Genomic DNA, 19,646 nt, shown 5'->3' on the forward strand with positions numbered 1-19,646 from the left:
CATCAAACATTTGCAAAAAGGCTTAAATAATTGTGAATTTTGAAATATTATTTCTATCACTTGAATTATAAAAGATTTAAAAAAATATTTAAAGAGAAACGTTTAAGGTAAGATGGGCTTTATTAAAGCAGACCTATTTCGCTGATATTCCTGTTAGGAAATTTCAAGTTTTAATTCAAATTACCTGAGATAATGGTGTCTTGAATATTTTGTCCCATTTAATCCCACAATGTTTATTATAGAGTCTGTCTTATTTCGGTGGATGTGTTTTTGTTTTAAGATCCCCAGAGGTCTGGTGCAAACTCTTTTCAATACGACCAGATCATTGCAGATAATTGTATTACATGGAGCTATTGATCTGAAATCGTTGTGCACCGGAAACATCTAAACACACGATTATAGCCTTCTATTTATTGTTCGAAATCATACAACAGGGCTTTTGTGTGAATCACCTGTAAAAAAAAAATCTTGGTAGAAACATCAGAGAAATTACTTCTTTACAAGAATCTATTGATCACTTTATATCAAAGGAGTATGTTTGACATAAGATTACCTGCCAGTTTGAACATTAGGTACACTGTGTTATAGCCTGGGGCAGTTGTAAGTCTGCCAAAGGGATTGTAAATAAAGCAGCAGCTGCTAGTGCCTCTGGCTTGGAATCAGCTCAGGCTCAAATCCAAGGCAAAGGTAAACTTCATTTGATGCAATTTTTAACCCCCGTTTGCTTGCATATACTGATACCTGCAGACAGATTGAATTTAAAAGCCCCCTGGACGGCGCTCGCCAGCTCTGAAGTTTATCTGATGGCACCTATCGGGCTGCATCCTGTGATGTGTTCTTGAAGGTTAAAGATCCGGTGTAGCGTCGGAAAGCGCTCCCTGCTTCAGAACGTGCTCGCTGAGCACCACTTGCCCCTTCGGTAGACACCATTCCTCAGGTCTGGTAGGTTTTTGTATTAGAAGCATACACAAAGGGAGGGCTGTGAATACTGCCTACGTTTTTAAAAGGGCAGTTTGTCGAGTTACACACACACACACACTCAGCTTTGCTTTGTTAACAGCCGTGTCAGTACCTGAACATCTGCATTGTGAGCTTTTGCGTTTCTGCCATCTGTGTATAAAGACCTGTGTGTGGTGGTGCTTTTAGTCTGAGAATTGCACCTCCTAAGGGCAAGTGTGTGTCTTGCTATGGTAATTGTCTGAACTCAAACACGTTTCTGATTGTCCAGATCTGAAACAGGATTTTTTTGCGTGGTTCATCTCTCTGATTGATTCTTCAGTTTAAGATGAGCTACAAAATTTGTGCCAGTTAAACGTGTAGTGATCCAGGTTCGCAGTGTGATGTTCCTTCAGCTCAGGTTTAAACAGTTCGGTTACTGCCATGCCATAAATTAATCATGTCTTCACCCTCCTGGGCTGTTAGGGTTCATTTTTGTTGCCAGTTCCCCACCCCCAAATGGCATTGAAATCCCCCCTCGCATTCTGTGGAGCACTTCATACTTGCCACCCATTGAGGAGTTCCACTTGATGTCAAAAAAACAAAACCGAGCCCAGGTCTGTATGGAGTGGCGCCTTCATCAAGACACTGAAGTGACAGAAACAATAATCTGGGTGGAAGTAGCTTTAGACTGTAATGAGAAGCGGACGAGAGATGGTTTTCTTTAATGTCTCCTTTATAACAAATTTGCCCCCGCTTGAAATCAAACCGATAAAAATGCAGGTTTTCCTCAACATGAGTGCCGAAGGCTTGTCATTTATATACACGCGCTATATGCTAAATGTACTAAACACAGAACAAGAGGATTTTATTTCATGTAGAATACAGAAAATAAAGTGTTTTGGTTGAATGCAATGTAACAGTTCTGCAGGGCTGAGTCCCGAGTAAAGAGCTCCATCTATTGGTGAATGGGGACATGCAGTTCTATTGTGTGGCAAGGAAGCGTCTCCATGTGAAAAAATATGGAACAATAGTGTTACAATGATCTCAGATATCAGATTTGACCATTTAACATAGTGAGTTGCTACTTATATTGCAAATTAACAGATGTTTTGATACATGTTTTCTTTTCTAATGGTTTATTCATAATTTAATATTTTTAATTTTACTGCTATTCAAAATGAAAATAAAAACAGGAGTATTTGATTGTGCTGTTAAACGTAATTCTTATATATATAAAAAAATCAAGTTATATAAATTCCCGTTTTTATACAGGGAATTTTAAAAGCACCTCTCAAGTTTTAAAATCAATTTTTCTTAAATTGCTTTTTGTAAAAAATGCCATTATATTAATATTTCTTCTTTTCAGTGGTAATCCATGATGTTGTTTTTAGAATCTGTATCCTCTTTTAATAATTCGACTCTTTAATCATATACTGCAAATATAAACCAATACATATTTTATATTTTGCCACTTAATAACCAAATTATATTATTGCAAATAATCTTAATCTTGAACTTGTAATATGGTCTGCTAAAATTGCTCTAGTGCTCCAGCCTTGAATGTCTTCTTTTTCTGTGTGTTGGAAATTTTAGAACAGTTTAATAGCATCAGCCTGTTTACTGAAAGATTGGATGAACTCCGTAATCTTCTTAGAGATGCTTAAATATTCTTCGGCCCACTTTTTTAACACGGTCTGACACCTTTCTTCTTCTTACTTCAATGGCGAATCTTTCAGCCCAAGAGCTTGCCAGGCGGGATGAGAAGTTTCTTTTAATGGAATCCAGCTTAAAAGCAACACAGGACCAGCTGACTGAGAGGGTGGCAGAGACTGTTCGCCAGGAGCAGACGAGCCGAAAGTTTCAGACTGAGCTAAAGACCATGAAAGAGCGGGTTTTATCTGCGGAGGCTGAAGTTACTGAGCACAAGTAAGAAACTGACGAGGACGCAGCTTGTTCTGTGGAGTAGACGGCTTTTCTTTGTGTGTTGGGGAATCAATTTAGAAAAATGCAATGCAACAGACAAAGGGGATGATTAAAATATATCTTATTTCTCTCTTCAGTCTTTTTTCTATTATTTATAGCGCAGTACAGAAAGACGCATGATTTAAGCACGATAGAGGCTATTCATTTGCAAAGAATATTCTCTGAAAAAAAATTAGGAAGAACAGAAAAAAAGATCTGTCAGTTACAGCACTTCAAATGTTGTTTGTTTTTTTGGCTTTTAATTTTAAATTAAAATTGTGTTTTAATTTTTTGCACATACTTTGCAAATTATGCTCCCGTTAAACAAAAATTAAAATGTACTTGCTTATGTGATAGCGACGTCATTTGAAGGAATTGTAAAATCATAACCTAATCATACAGTATTTCAGCAAATCAAAGCACAGATCGAAGGAGGATTTTTAGATGTGATGCCTTTTGTTCTTTACCTTCTTCTGTTCTTGTTTAAAGATGGGTGGTAAAGGTCACACTGGTGTTAATTATAGAACCCAGACGATGGAGCCTTGCATTCTGTTATTCGTGGGCTTTAGAGGAGATGATTCCCCTGTTTCCTCTCTCCAACGACTAGTAGTTGTTTCTTGGCAAGGCTGAAACTCTGAAGGCCGCCCGATGTGCTCCGGTCTGTTACTGCTGCTAAAAGTCTTTTTGGCAGAATGCTGTTCCTGTTGAAATGTAAACCAGACTGACACACACTTGTTTTTTGCAACGCAATGACAGCATAAAGCTGTAAATATCTGCTGAATCTCCTTTACATGGTAGCCGAAGGAACCCATTCCTAATTTCAAAATGAAAATTTCAAAGGTAGCACGATCATGTATTGGTGACTGAAAGTTAGCAAAATTTTGCTAGTGGTTACAGCAAAAAGTAATTTAAATGGTACAGTTGCACCAGTTATTTTTTCCAGAGGGTTATGAGCTTGTGCTAATCACAGCCGACTGAGAAATGGTGAAAAAATAAGCATGTTTAGGTTTACATTTCAATAAAATATGGAACTGGAAATTTTGTGTGAAAAGTCTTCCGCTCTTTTTTTACCTTGAATTTCCAGTGGGAGATGTGGAAATTGTAATAATTTGTAGTATTGATCGTTTGAAACTGCAGCCAGGTCCCATTGTGCTTGAGCAGAAATAGACACTTTATTGATTAACTTTTAAGGCCATATTTCCAGGACTTTCCATGAGCATTCTTTCTGCTTTCTGCCTTTTGTCTTATGTACCTAGGGATTAGCGTGTCCTCTGATATGTTATTTAAATTCTTTCCAAATAAGATAAGAAAAAGAAGTGTGTTTCTTAAGCTCTCTTTGACCTTTATGAACTGTTTAGGGTGTGTTAAGCAATCTGTCCCCTTAACCACATTGGCTGCTATTATTACATCATCTTGATTTTTTTAGCACTTTGATGTTTTAGTACACGAGAAATGGCTTTGCCTTCATAAAACAGCAACTGTTGTAAAATATGGATTCATTTTAATAGTAGAGATCTAGATGCAAATTAAACATAAGTTTTCCTCAATTTTATAACTCAGTACTCAAAGCTTTCATGTTTTAATACGGTAATTTTCACATTGTGTGTGCAGTTAGATCATTCTTTGAGTTGTTATTATAAGGAAACAGCCCTTTTTTTATAAAACTCCCTGGTGTATTATTTTTATTGCTTGCATTTAATTAACATATGCAATTTCCTTTGTTTTCCAATATTATCTTTCAAGAGATTCCAGCATGTATGCCTTTTAAGGAAGTTGTGATTTCAAACTTTTATCTTTTTTTGTCTTATATTGATTAATTTTATTTTTTTCTGTGGTAGCACCGCTACCTGAAACAAAGCAAAAATAAATTTAAAATCTCCACGGTGATTAATTTTATCTTAATAATAATGTTAATTTGTGTCTTGTTTTGCCCATATCTATTATGTTTTCTGATTATAAAAGCAGAAGACTTTTCCCACAGTATTATTTAAAAGTAGTATGCAGTCTTTTTTTAAATATCAATTTTTTTAACTTCACAGACAAATGGTTGAAAAATTAAAATCCGATCTCAGTGCGGCCAAGCAGTGCCAGCAGCAGGCACTTCAGGAGGTGGTGAAGTTCCAGCAGGACTCTCAGAAGATAGAGATGGAGCACACATGTTGCAAAGATCAACTGAAGACCCTCAAACAGCAGGTGACACACCGAGCTACGTACATCATGCGGGTTCACACTAATCCTGCCTTGTCAGATGCGACGAGTTCATACATTCTGTGCTAATACCCGGTAACTAGAGTTTCTTAATAATTCATGAAAATCGGCATGACCTCTCACCGTCTACAGTAACAGCAATGATGCCTATGTATCTGTCTGTCCGACTATTAACGCGCAGCCAGAAATTTCATTAGCTGTGACACGAAGCCAGGGAACGCAGAAATGTCGAAAACTATGATTAGCACAGAATATGAGGTGGAAGAGGTGGATTATCTTGTTCTCATATTAAAGAACTAAATATGGAAAATAATCTTTAGTCTAATATTTCATCCTGTTACACTTGTGGGGATCAGATTATATTGCTTTAGCCAGGTTCAGCAGTACAATGGTAGAGCTAATTAATCCAGGTCTTGCACAATTTCTTTGGAAATAATTTAAATTCTTTTTAAGTTCCTGCAGTACTGAATAATGCAGCACCTTCCATTTTCTTAATACTTTATAAGGTCCTAAAATATTCTGTTTTATTAAATATAATCCAGAGAATACAAAGATATTTTATTTTGTGGATGCTGGGACTGAAAGTTTTACACATTTAAGATTTCTCATTAATTCGTTTAAAAGTATATTTTAATGCTTTTGCTGGAGCTGCTTTTGGTTTCAGATGTCACTTGAAATATATTTTTGAAGATTATCTTAATCCTTGTTTTTCTCAAGAATGTTAAAATGGATTCTATTATGTGTTTAGATCCGTTTCACTCTCAACACCTTTGCAGAAATGTTTCAGGAACCATCAGATCTGGTTTGGTTGAATTACCAGTTTTTCTTTTCCATTCAAAAGCTGCGTCTCTTCACTGAACGATTGATTTACTGCAGCGACGATTGTTTTTATCTTTAGTCAATTATGATTTAAATATCTCTAAAACTGATGGTTGTGGGGAATCAGGGATGCCCAGTGCGTTCTAAAAAAGTATGTACAAATAATTTATCATGAAAGCCTATGCACCGAGTAAAAAATAATCTTTCTATGTAACTACATTGATTGGCATTTGTAACCTAAATATTTTCCAAATGTGTCAAGTTAATTTCCTTGAATTATGCGGGAAGCCACACACACTCTAACCTTTGGGGAAAAAAATGAAAGACAGTACTTCCTGTATGTATTCTATATTGGAATACTTAAGACTTACACTTAAAGAAGTTAAATCAGAAATGCATATTAAGCAAAATTATTAAATCAGAAAAAGTTACATTTGGAGATTTGGAAATTCCAATATGGTTATGAAAATGTGTGTTCAATTGAACGCCACGAGCTTCCATTTTTTTTAAGCAAAAAGAGAGATTATAAAGATATTTCCATTTCCGAATGATGGTATTCAACACTTTAAAAGTTAAAGTGTCCGGAGTTATCAAATCAAAGCTTTTAAATAGTAAAAGCAGCTTCTGGCAGTGCAGGTAGTGAAATAAATCCATATCACAAATTGCCTTAGTGAAACCTGGACGAGCAGCTGATCTTTTTATTGAAATTTCGTCCTGTTGGATGCCCACACTGGGAACAGGATGCTGAGGCTTCAACGATCAATACCATGTGAGCTCCAGTAAGTGTTCCTCTTTAGACGTGTAGGAAAGGATTGCAAATACAGGACTGAAAGACGGAACTTCACCTCAATTATAATTATTTCCTTAGTGTTAAGGGAAAAATAGGGATAGGTTTAAAAATTCAACTGAAAAACTCTGTAATTGTGATGCAATTTAAATGTATTACTATTTACTGTTTGATGAATGAAGACGCTGTCTCACCTTTTTATTTAAAGTCCCGTGACAGCTCTGAATGATTTCCTGGAACTGATCCAGTGCAGACTGGAAAATAAACAGTAATGCCAGTAACACTGTAGTTGAAGGGTTACAAGTAATACTTTATAAGTATGTACAAAAATGTTTGAATTTGTTAATAAGTATGTAAGTATTAATATGAATAGTGTTCAATTCCAATCGGGATATAAGCACTTTCTAAATGGTCAACCCGTTCAATCCATAATCTAAAATGTTACTGGATTATTTTTGGTAAACCCTTAAATCTTCTTGTAAAGTAACACAAACCACTATTCTGCTGAGTGAATCATGTCACTTTTAATGCGAATAGTAATTACACTTAGTCTGTTAAAAGCTTCGTAATGAAAATCGTAGATGATAGGACATCTACTGTACACTGGAAAAAGTGGCTGAGACACTTTGGGACACAAGGAGCACGATTGAGTGGATCCCTCATCTGCAGGACACTTTCATTCTAAAGGTGCCCTTAAACCTAAAGAAACGAAAGGCCTCAGTTAGTCACGGCCTTTGCTCATTGGCACAGCACTGCAGTACACGATACTTTAATTCCAGATAAGTGACCCCGGCATTTAACATTTATTTCTGAAACTACGCCGATGTGTAAAGTTGGTATTTGTTTTACGCTACTTATTAGCATATCACTCCAATTTGCGCTAGCTCTCCCGGATCGAATCAGAAGTGCTGATCAGCTGCCCAGTCGATCTGGCGCGTGATTAACGCGGTAGGCAGCAGATTCTCCTGGTGTTTCGGGACCTACAGTAGTTATCCGCCTCAGTCCGGTGGCTTGGAGCAGAGGGGGTGGCGTGAACTTTGCCAGGTCTGGCTCCAGGTTGCTGAGCTGTCTTGTCTGTTACGCTGCAGTTTACTCGGGGTCATACTCGTCTTGGAAAATGGACTCATTTGTCTCGCATTATTGACTTGGAATTGGTCCTTTTAACCTTCCTGTTAGAATACAGATCCTATTTATCTTTAGATTTAGGATAGAAATTCACTCACAGGTTATACATTTTCATATATTAGAGTTACTAGTAAGTATAATTAATAATGATGGTCTTGTTTATGAATGAGTCAACTCCAGTATAATCCCAGTGGCAAATAAAACATTCTGATGTGTTTTGGAGTCTGGGATGGGAATACAAGTAGGAGATTAGAGACACACTGTACTTGCAGTTCGGTGTCTTACGGTAAGGTCTATAACTTAATGTTTACTTTTTCTCATCCCGTCCGCACGGATTCCTGCTTCTGGATCCTTTTGCTTCTGGATTATTTCACAAAATAAAATATTTATAAATATGCACTGGTTTGGCTTCTATTTGTTTATTTGAATAAAAGAAAAATGTTTTTAAAGCACTTAAAGAATGTTGTGGTTTAATGAATACAGTTGCTTTAGTGAGCTGCCATCCATAGTATTAGATAATTTAGCTGTTATTGTTATTTTCTTCATCTCTACGCAGTGAATTAGTTAGGGCACTGGTAGTGGGAGCTGGCTTACCTCCTGGGCTCTGGAGTGGTGGTGGAGTCTGGGGCTCTGGGGTGTATTTGATGCCTAAATGCTGTCATCCACTTTCGTTGGTTGTTGTTGTTTTAGCATCATTTGAAGAGGTCAAAATCTTTGTTTCCTCTTAATATTTTATGATGCCCAGGAAGGACAAAGAGGATGTAAGGGACTGTTGCTTCTTCAAGCTAGCTTTCTTTTCACCCTCATATTATAAAGTCTTCACTGAAGTGCCAGAGTGCCCTAAAGACAAAACAAATACAATATGATCTATCATGTTTAAAGACCATAATTTGAGGACAGACAGCCTGTGTATTAAATAATTGTGAAACTCATTATCTCTTCAGTTGCATGATGCGATGCTAGTCTTTTTCAACATCTTTGGAGTCTGTGCTGGTGATGTGATCAGTAGGTCCCACTTTGGAGCTCAGATTGAATTACTCACGACAGTGTTATATGATGAAATACTATTTTGTTTTTATTTGTATATCCCTGTTTTCATTTTGGGTAAATAATTATTATCCTCACTAGCTTTTCATTCAGTTTGGACACTTTACCTGTTTCTGGTGGTTGAAACAAGCAGCTGTTTTCTCATGCGCTCTTAAGTTAAAAGTCACTCATACTTCTCCAGGAGTTAAAGGAAGAACAGACACTATGTTCTTCACGACTTATCCTGCGTCAGTGTCATAGTGCAGTGTAAAAAATAAGCCATGCTGACCTTAAAAACAAAACTTCATCCATCTATCTTGTAATGCAAGCTGTAGTATGACATGATGAATAATTAGAATTTTTATTTTGAACTATAATTATATCTATCATTTTAAAAGGTTCTTAAATAAGTAACAGTACACGAATCTGTTCAGAACACAAGTTTGTCAGATGGGTTGTCAATTCAAGCCAGTTGCCTTGACCAGATATGTAGGTCCATTATTCTATTTCCTACATCACTCTTGGCAATCAGAAAATCAAAACATGTTCACTGATGCTCTAGTTTTCACAGTCACGGTTTTTAAGAACGCATGGCATTCTTTCAAAATCTAAATAACGAGACCACACGCTATCATTTTAATGAATATCTTGCTTTTTAACTGAGTGAAAAATTGTTTACGTAGAGAGGAATCAGGAAGGTTTTGGAATCAAAAACTAAGAAGAAACAAAAGTGATGCTAACAATGTTTTATGCTTTTGTGTCCCTGCTTTTTGTTAATTTCTGTTTCAAATTTATTACCACATCAGATATTGATTTTTATTAATTTCACAGATCTCTGTTAGTGAACAACTGATCCTTTTCTCTCTCTTGTTCCTTTTTCACCTCTGGGATCTGAATTCTAATTTATCCAACGACATGGTAATAAAATTTGATACCACTGCTTTATTAGCTGTTATTATTAGACTGTCTCTTTGTCAGTGATGGGATTATCTAATATCCTTAATTAACACTGTGGGCTCTGTTTTGATGAAACACACACACAGCTGAGTGGCACTACCAGAAGTGTATTTGTGCTCTAGAGCGTCAGGCCCTCTGTTGATGGCATTCAGAACAACTGCTGGGCCTGTTTCTAGCTCTGTTATGTTTTACGTCTGTCTCCAGTGAGAGTCAGTACAAGCAAGAATTCCCTATATATGGTTTTGACAACAGAAAGGAGAAAACAGGTGGCAAACAAACAACATCTCTACTGTATACAGAGTTCTTTAATACGATGTGTGTTGTCTCACAACATTGTTTCAGTGTTTAATTATAAAAGGAAGCCATTAATCTAAATCAATCTTTAATTTCTTTTATACAAATGAGCCAATACAATAGTGATTATACACATCCCAGTGCTGTGCTGTTGTTTTTTCTTTGCATACAGTTTTGGGTATCTGCGATACTGACATGAAATGTACTGTAAGTGCTTCGTCCGATACATTTCTGTCCGAGTCGTAAAGCATTATAACGTATAATAAAACATAGATCTCAAGACTGAGGTGCAGATGGTTTGTGAAATGCGTGGGTTTATACAGTAACAAGAATTATATCCAAAAAATAAAGTATATTGGAGCTCTTTTGATTTCTTGTATTACTGGTTACAGATTATTTTAAACCGTGTAGAACATATATTAAACGCTGAGATACAACACTCACAATAAAAGGTTACCTCTTGTTTTCCTGATCTTATGCTACTTAAAAATATCTAGGTTGTGGTGAAATTGCCTATACGATTAAAGTATTCCGGACTGTAATCCTGTGTTGACAAGTGTACTTAGGCTGCATTATTTATTTGAACAATAATTTAAATAGTGACTAGCAGCCAAGAATGTACGAGTACATAATGCACACATCTGGCGATTGGAAACATTTGCTGTACCAGCGTGGCCTTGCCTGGGTGAGGGCGTCCTTGGCACAGCACACTGCTGTGATCCTTGGGATTTGCCAGGCGTCTGTGGGCAGGTCTTCAGAAAATGAGGGGCCCCCTGGAGGACGGGTGGGGAGGTGGGAGAAGATCAGGGTGGAGGAAGCTGTCCCTTCAGCGCGCACAGCCTGTCGTCGGTGAGCAGCTCCAGCGCAGGTCTTAACACTTTCGCCTCCAGACGTGGCGTAGTCCCTGTGCTCGGTGGCGTGACACTCTCACAGTATTGTGCGTCGCCCGACACCCAGCATGGTCTGGGGATACCGGGGAAGTGGGGGGCGGGGTGCGAGGTGAGACGTTGGGGGACCATGGCTGGAAGATAAGGTGCTGTCTGGGGGCTCCCGCGACTTTGTGCAGACCCCCTCCTACGCAGTAGGTGCGAGCTGCATGGATCAAAGGGGGGGAGGGCTCAACAGAACTGGCATTGCTTACTTTTCCTCAACACAGTCCAAATCATTTGCTCAGTTCACAGCTGGTGATTAATGGGAGGAGTATGCAACCATTATATTCAGCCAAAGTCTCTTGAAATTCGAATCCCAGTCTGGATTCAAAGCAAGGGCCAAAGAGCTGTGATGCGCTGTAGCTGCATATAGGGTAAACAGTGAGGCGTTAGTTACACGACTGATCAGCGGGATCATTAATTTCTCTTGTGTGCTCAGTCACTACCTCCTGCTTGTACAGTAGCAACTGTACTGTGGTGCTTCTCTTAGTCTGTATCAGCACAACAGGTCATGGGAGCGTTAGTTTAATTCACTGGGTGCAGCTGCTCATGCTTGTCCATAAAATCGAACCGTAAATTCGGTTATTCGCGTCTGAGTTTCTGCGGTCATTTGCGGTGCCGTGGAGATTTCCAGGCTCCGACAAATGGCCCAGTGAGCACAGCCTGACCACCTGCCGCATGTTTCCCCAGGTACATCAGCAGGAGGCGCTGGTGCGCAGTCTGAGGGAAGAGCTGGGCCTGGAACAAGCCCGGTACCAGGACCTGCAGCGCCAACTGGGCAAGCTCAAGAGCCACATCGCAGACATGGAAACCGCGGGGGAGCTTCTCAGAGCCAAGCAGAAAAACGACACTGAGGCGGTCAGTGGAGTCTGTGCTTGTTTTAGATATCAAGGTGACGTACGTAGAGTGGAAAAAACAAAGTTTCCCTGGCTCATTTGTCATCTCTTAAAGTTTTTTTTACTGAATAGAAGAAATGTATTTCATTTGCTTTGTGCGGTTTAAAAACCGCTCAACAAGGGAACTTAAAGGTTATTGCATACGGAATGAATTAAAAGACCGTTGGAAACAAAATATGTTATTCAGCTGAAAATTCATTATGGAATTTGGAGCATTTGTTGTGATGTTAAGTAATCTTGAAAACGTGTCTGTTGGCAAAGAAAGTTGGCAAAGAAAATGTGAAGCACACTAAAGCCAGAGTGTTGTGTGTTGTTTACAGTGTTTTCTTTTTGTGTAGTAACATTCCCCACTGCCCAGTTAGCTTCTCGTTTTCTCTTTCTTGTGTGCTGCTGCTGGGGATGTACAGTATTATGAGCACTCATTTTCTTCTTGTCCTCTGTGTCCCTTCCTTTTGAGGTGTCTTGTGAAATCCGTCTGAGAGAATTCCACTTGACTTCACTTTGTCTTCTGGCTGTGTTCAACCCTCCACTGTCAGTATACTGTCTCTTTTTGCAACAGTGTTTCTGCTTCATGAAAGCACCTTAAGAGTAAATATGGTACTGGTTGTATTTTGCACATTACCTTAGAATGCGTATTTTCTGATGCATCCCTTGCTTATCATATCAAAAAAGCTGACAGTATAGTTTATAATTTGGCATTGTGGCTTCTGAAAATCTCACCGTTCTGAAAGAAAAGCAAAAAATCCCAGTTCAGGCTCTTATTCCTACAGACTGGTGTGTGATGGATGTGTGTGTGTTGTTTTTCTTTACCCAAGCACACAATGTCCCAGACCTCTAAAATGATTCAGTTTTTGCCATGGCTGCCTGAGCTATAATTGGTGCAGATACTGTACGTGTCTCAGCAAGTGAAGAACAATATTTTCTTCCTGACATTGTCACCAAGAAGCTGTGCTGCCTAAGACAGAGCCATGGGGAACGCCTGCTGCAGCATTCATCCATACAACAAGAGAATGATGGTAGTGGAAAAGAAAGCCATACATTTTAAGATATTTTGTCTTAACCACAATACTTTTATTGTAAAGAATCGTTTGCCATTTTTCTAGAAAGGACCACATGTAATTTTTTCATGTTGGGCAAGCAACGTTTTGCTTTCTTTCATGCTTGGCAAGATATTGTTAGACTTCTCTGGGCTCATGTAGTTTTGATCTGCTCAAGCCTTGTATTGTTGTCACTGCGCTGATACCACAGAAACGTATGTTTTTAATTAAAAGTCATAGACAGAAACTGACCATAGCAGCAGTGAAGCCAAATCAAATACAATAAAGCACTTGAATCTCTCCCTTTGAGAAGAATACTGTATATTATAACCATTAACATGTGAATATGTGGTATTATTTTATGTGGGTAAAAGCATTTACTGACATCAAACCTTATGAATCAGTTGAAGTGTATGTGAGGGAAAAAAACATCTGGTTTGAAGATACTGAAACTACTAGAATAAACCTTATGATTTGGAAAAACAGAATGGAAGCATATTCACTTCATCTTAATAAAAAAATGAATGCTTTTATATAATATCTCCTAAAATAATTAGGACATAGTTATAGTATGATGATTTTATTGTTTTGTTTAAACCTCTGTGTAGCAAATCAATACATATACTTTAGTTTTCAGCTCCTTGTGAGTTGGTTTTAATATCTAGTAAGAATGTGGACAGTTTTGGTCCGCACCACTATGCTGTTTTTTGGAGAAAAAAAAAGGTGAAATGTAAAACTAATGGTCATCACGCACTTGTGAACATGATTACCATGATATGTGATTTTAAGTTTTAAGTTTGTGATTTTAAGTTTGCAAATCTGCTTTTCTAGAAAACATCAATGAATATAGCCTACCAAAAAGAAAAAAAATGAAAGATCCTTGCTTACAGTTTGGAAATGGCCTGAAAAATATTCTGTTTAAATGAACAATGGTGAATAAGATTTAATGCAGGTGAAATGTTTGTTTTTAGCCTCAGGTTAAGCTGGAAGTTTGTGGGTGTTCAGGTATAGAGCAGATGTTTGATGCAAAATGCATTCTGTTCACTTTGCTGATCCCCGAATACTTTATTTAAGCCGTCTTCGTTTTTTCTTTGGTTATTTGATTCAAGTAATAGAAACAAATACCGATGAATGCATTGAATCCCTGTTTAAGCTGTTGGGGATTCTGAAGTGTGTCCTCTGTAAAAGGCTGTGCCTTACGCTCAGGAGGCAACTGGTTTGAATCCATGCTGTGCCCCGCGTCGTGTTGCCGGGGGGGCAGTTTGCGATGAGCCCTTGGCGGGTGCTGGTCGTTCCTCTCTTGGCGTGTGTAGTGCTGGCTGGTCCGCCCTGGTCTTGATGGGTTCTCCTCTCCAGGTCCGCTGTGGTGGCTGAAGTGGAATTGTAATCGGCTTCTCCAAACTAAGAGCATATGAAAAAAGGGGGGGAGAAAAATTACATTATTGGGGGTTTTTAAAGAAAACATCAGCAATGCAAAGAATTCCATAAATTAAATTAGCCCCTCATTCATATCCCTTTTCTGTCTTGATTGCCAAGTGTTCTACGCTCCACTGAGAAGTGTTTATAACACCTACACAGAAACGTCTGTCTGAATTCCCTCCTTTGTGTTGTGCCACTGGAAGAATTTTTCTTTCTCTGTGGCGGGCTCTTTCGGTAATGTTTTTCTATGAGGCATTACCTTCCTTATCCCTCTGAGGTAACCTGCCTTACAATCATTATGAGGCCAGAAATGGTCAAGCTTGATGAATCCAAAGGAAATTGGGTTTGAAATGGCCTCATCTGCCGAGGTCAAAGCCATTACTTTACGTATCAGATAAGTGGATTTTGAATGAGGATAAATTATTTTAAAATTACCCTGTAAGATAGACTTTCTGCTGCTTGGCTTTGTGAAATTATAACAAATTGGGCTTATTTATTACCTGTTGAAGTCACAGTATTTTTAATTATTTGTTTGTTAACTGTGTTTTTTTCCTGTTTGTTTGGAATATAAGAGCATAACCAGGAGTGAAATGTCTCTTTCGGGAGGGAGTGATCATAGTTCATAAGGCAGGCTGATCAGTATGGAGGAGTTATGCCACTGGCTCGTTCAGCAGGCCGAGGACAGTTTTCCTCGCGGCCCCGGCTGAGCTTCTGAGTGCGCTGGTTAGCAGAGCGCTGGCATATCGTGATCTTCAGTCGGAACACAGAACCTTTCCTTTCGGTTTACAGAGAAGTGAAACTGATGAACTCAACTTGTTGGAATTTGTTTTTCTGTTACTCCCGATTCTCCTTTTTTCAATGATTTTTTTCCCTTGAAGTTTCATTGTGTGCAAGATGAAAGGAGGGTGAAATGAAGTGTGTGCCAGGACTTTTTCAAACAGCCCCGGTAGTTTCTGTATCCAGCCGTTTCAGTGCAGATTTATATGCATCGCAGCTCATTCTTCATGGCTACACTGGTTCATTTAAGAACTGTACGATAATCTAATATATATCATAACATATATAAATATTTACATGTCCACAGTTAAAAGATCGTGAAAATCGCATTGCAAGGCTAGAAGATGAAATTGCCAATGTCCAAGAGAAACACAGAAATCTGCTGGAGAGGTTCTTAGAAGCAGAGTCTCAGCTGAAAATCTCCAGTTTAAGCACAGCTGCTGCTGAAAAGCAGCGAGAGCTTCACGCTGAAGAGGTATGATTAAATTAGTTTTTTATACTGTACTTATACAAACAAAAAAGGCAAATAATTTGTCTTCACTCTCTTCTTGCCTAACAAAATGACACGATACTATTATATTGTTGATCCATTCGTTTGCTGATTTTTCTAAAAAAAAAAAGATAAAGTAAATAATGTGGATATTTATACTATATAAATATTTCTATTTCTGTTTGTTTTTCAAATACAGTTAATACTGTAATTGCTGTGTGACATCATCCATTATTATTATTATTATTATTATTATTATTATTATTATTATTATTGCTGTTAATCATGAGTTATTAGCCTTAGCTCAAACAAGACTTATTGGATCTCACTTTCTGCTTCCATACTTTGTGCAGGCTACTATTAATGAACATGTCTCAGTGAAATGAATGCAAGTTAAATTCAGGGTCGCTGCTCTGACATTTACACACATTGTATCGGCGTAGCCAGTTTGAAAGGCTTGATCTGTCATTTGCCATCGGTGGAGCTGCTAGTTCTAGTGATACTGGACGCATGGACACTAGCTTCCAACAGCTCTGTCAGCTGCAGGAAAGGCAAATCCCCGTTCAACTGTGCGCTTCTTACCAGCGACAGTGTCGTAGGATTCTCCTTCCCAATATGTACCAACCTTGGATGGCTACAGCCTCCAGCCTGAAAAGTCATTTTGTGTGAAACTCCATTGAGAGCCACTGAAAATCTAAATACGCATTCTGTGAACATTATTTTGCAGTGATGTAAGGAGTAAGAAAATGCCCTTGTTTCCTCAGCAGGAAATGTGCTTGCAGGAATGATGCATTTCACGCAATGTGTGCATTTGTTTTTCTGCAGCTCAATAGAAGCCTAATTCGCATGAAGTCTCCACTGGCACTTGGATGAAAATGTGCTCAATGAACTCTAAAGTATTGCCAATGTCCAGTAATTACAGTTCAGCAGACAATGTTTCCTTCACTTGGTACAGTAAATGAGGGAACATTATTGGAGATTAAATATTTATAATTTACACCTGTGAAATGCCGAGGTGTAGAGGTGTACTTGAACACTAACCACACAAACTGCGAGCTTGTGAACTATGGCATATCTCAAGTTGTAATGCAAAACGGTCATTTTCTTAACGTCCTTAGGAAGAACATTAAGTATCTTTTCCAATCAAATACAAAAGACAGAGGGAAGCACCACATTTGATTGAATCTCCTATAGAAATGCGCTCATCCTGGGGAAAGGATGCTCGATTAAAATATTTGCTGTTGAAATAGTTATGAAAAGGACCTCTTTAGCGGCTGGTCCTTCCTGTGCCGGCCACAAGAGAAGCCATGCAGTCTCCTCCGGAGGGAGGCGGTGGGGCTCGGCCTGTGCGTGGGGCCTCAGGGGGTGTCTGTTGTGCTTGGCTTCAGGCGAGGCGCTGTGAGAGGGCCCTGGCGAAACAGGGCGCGGAGCTGCGGGAGGCAGCGGACTCGCTCAGGACCTGCAGCAGGGACCTGGCGGCCGCTGAGCAGAGCGTCCGGGACCTGGAACTGCAGCTGGCCGCCGGCCACGAGCAACAGAAAGCAGCGGAGGAGGAGGTGTGTTCGGAAAATTTATTTCGCTTCGGGTTGCTCTTCCGTTTCAAAGCAGCACCCGATACAGAACTACCTGGATTGCTTTTTTCTTTAAACAAAAATTGTGCGGCTTAGCGATAAAATCGAAATGTCGTCGGCTCTGGAAGCCAGCATCGTCGGCGTTCAGCAGGTAGATGAGAAGCTCAAAGAAGAAATCTTTGCTTACGAAGTTAAAATGAAAGCGCTTCATTCAGAAGTTAAGAAGGTGAACGATCTCAACAGGCAGGTGGAAGGAGAGGTCAGACAAGCATCCACCTGACAGGTGCTGAAACAGGCTCAGCTGCAGCTCATAATGGACTCTTTCCTTTTCTGCAGAGGCACAGAGAGCCAAGAGAAGCTCATTTGACATTCATCTAAATGTTTTTATCTCACATCTAGATTCATTTTTTTGAGAAGTTTGCTGGGTTTAGGTCTTTCGTGTTACAGGTTATAGAGTGAGTGCAGGCTACATGGTGCCCATTTCAGTATTGCCCATCACCCTAACCAATATATTCAATTATCCAATTAAAAAGAGATAATACCAGTTTTAATACAGTTTTCTGTGGCCACCTACCATATCATTAGGACCATGCAGGCTCTTCTGTGTGACATAGAAAAGGGGGAAGCTCCCGTGTGTATTCATCTGATTCTTGAATGCACTGGCTGAACAAACTGCAGCACCAATAAAGACGTTTCCCTAGATTCTCACGGAACGACCACACTTACAGTGCGCCTGCATGACACCGGCCCCTGAAAGAGCCATCCTGCTCTGCAGCGGCTCACGACGCTTGAAACCCACGGACGTGTGCAGTGGCTAGTGACACAAAGCACACGCTGCCGTGCCCAGGATAACGATCTGGCATTGAGCAAGCTGTTCCCACTTGGTGGAACACTGCACCATGAGGCATGAATTATTGGCTTCGGTCGCAGTTCATCTGTGTGTATATCCTTCATCAGTGTGAAGAACAAGGAATTCCCATCTGCGGTGGTGCCTGGAGCAGGATATATGGGAATCAACCAATGATTTTGTGGTTGAAGAATCAATTTTCCACTCTTTGCGACAGATGAAAGGATTTGGCTATTTCAGCCATCTCCCGAAGCATCGCTCCAGCATTTATCTTCCTTTCTTGACTGACTGTGCACATTACACAAAGATGAGTGATGCTAAATGCCACAGAATAACTTTGAGCACCCTGATTGTTAGGATTTATGGGGTGTAAAATTTATCAATACTTAAGGTTTTCCTTACGAAATTGACCACAGCCCTATTTGTAAGTGTTCTAAGGAGATGGATCAGAGCTAAAAAAGCACCGAGACTGAACACAGCAGGTTTCTTTGCACAGGTGGCAGTGCTCAACACAAACAATCATGGAAACCAACGGTCCCTCTGAAATGTAGGGATAATTGGTGAATACCCAGTGTTGAGAAAACCTTATAGAAATAAGGTTATTGAAATCAATCAGGTCTCATCCACAGCTAACCAGGTGATTCCCATGTGATTCCGAATTATTCACAATTCTCCCATCGCACTCTCCCACCTCTGTCCTGTCCTTCAAATTTGACCCCTGACTTCAGGCCACAATTGGTCTGATGCAGTATTGAAGGCACTGATTCATATGTTATCAAATGTATGTTATATCAAAAAGCAGTAAGCATCCCTCATTTTCTTAACTGGGTAGTATTCATTATTTACAATTCTGTGATTAAAAGCATCAGGAAATTCTCTTCACCATGAAACGGTAAAGTGTACATCTGCAATTAAAATATCCATTAGCAATATTAATAAAGAATTTCCTGTGCTCCGGTGGCCACCAGTTTTATAAGTAGTTCTGCTGTTCCCAGCAGAATACCAAAGAAAAGATGAAGTATATGAAGGTTCTTTTTAATAATCTCCTCCCATGCAAAAGTAGGTATGTTTAATTCAGATCCACTTAATTACATAGACATACATATTAAAATGAATTTGGGCCCACTGGATATTTTAATTAGTCTTAAACCATCTATTTTTAACTATATCTATGGGACTTAACTGAATTAAAAATTGAATGGCACATACAACAGCAATGAAAAAGAATTGCTTGCCACTAGAAATATTTCTATTACCAAAAAATGCATAAACACTAATGCTAATGAAAAACAGCTCAATATTTTTCACAGAAACAGAAATCTTTAGTTAATGTATGCAAGTAAACAAAACATAATTTAGATTGAGTGGATACGATTTGGTACTGTATAAAGAATTGGGATCAGCCAGGACGTCAGAAGGAATAAAGTAAATGGTCGACATGATCACAGAAGAAATACAAGTATTCCTAACTTTAAGAAAAGAGCAAAATCTCTGTTGACGTTTAAATGGATAACAAGATTAAAATGCTGTTTTTTCACAGCTCCAAAAGCTCATATTTATACA

The 19,646-nt window shown here is 38.9% G+C and overlaps 1 protein-coding gene across 1 annotated transcript in view; it reads left to right on the top strand.

The window, feature by feature from the left end:
• Positions 1 to 19,646, top strand: part of LOC148657667 (uncharacterized) — a 152,893-nt gene that overhangs the window by 97,405 nt on the left and 35,842 nt on the right. Inside the window, exons 27-31 of the mRNA XM_088644218.1 lie at positions 2,676 to 2,865; positions 4,941 to 5,094; positions 11,737 to 11,904; positions 15,483 to 15,650; positions 17,054 to 17,221. Coding sequence (XP_088500344.1) covers positions 2,676 to 2,865; positions 4,941 to 5,094; positions 11,737 to 11,904; positions 15,483 to 15,650; positions 17,054 to 17,221 — 848 coding nt within the window. The remainder of the gene's footprint in view (positions 1 to 2,675; positions 2,866 to 4,940; positions 5,095 to 11,736; positions 11,905 to 15,482; positions 15,651 to 17,053; positions 17,222 to 19,646) is intronic.

This window comes from Lepisosteus platostomus, chromosome 8 (genome assembly GCF_059453375.1).
Source record: "Lepisosteus platostomus isolate fLepPlt1 chromosome 8, fLepPlt1.hap1, whole genome shotgun sequence".
Classification (NCBI taxonomy): Eukaryota; Metazoa; Chordata; class Actinopteri; order Semionotiformes; family Lepisosteidae; genus Lepisosteus; species Lepisosteus platostomus.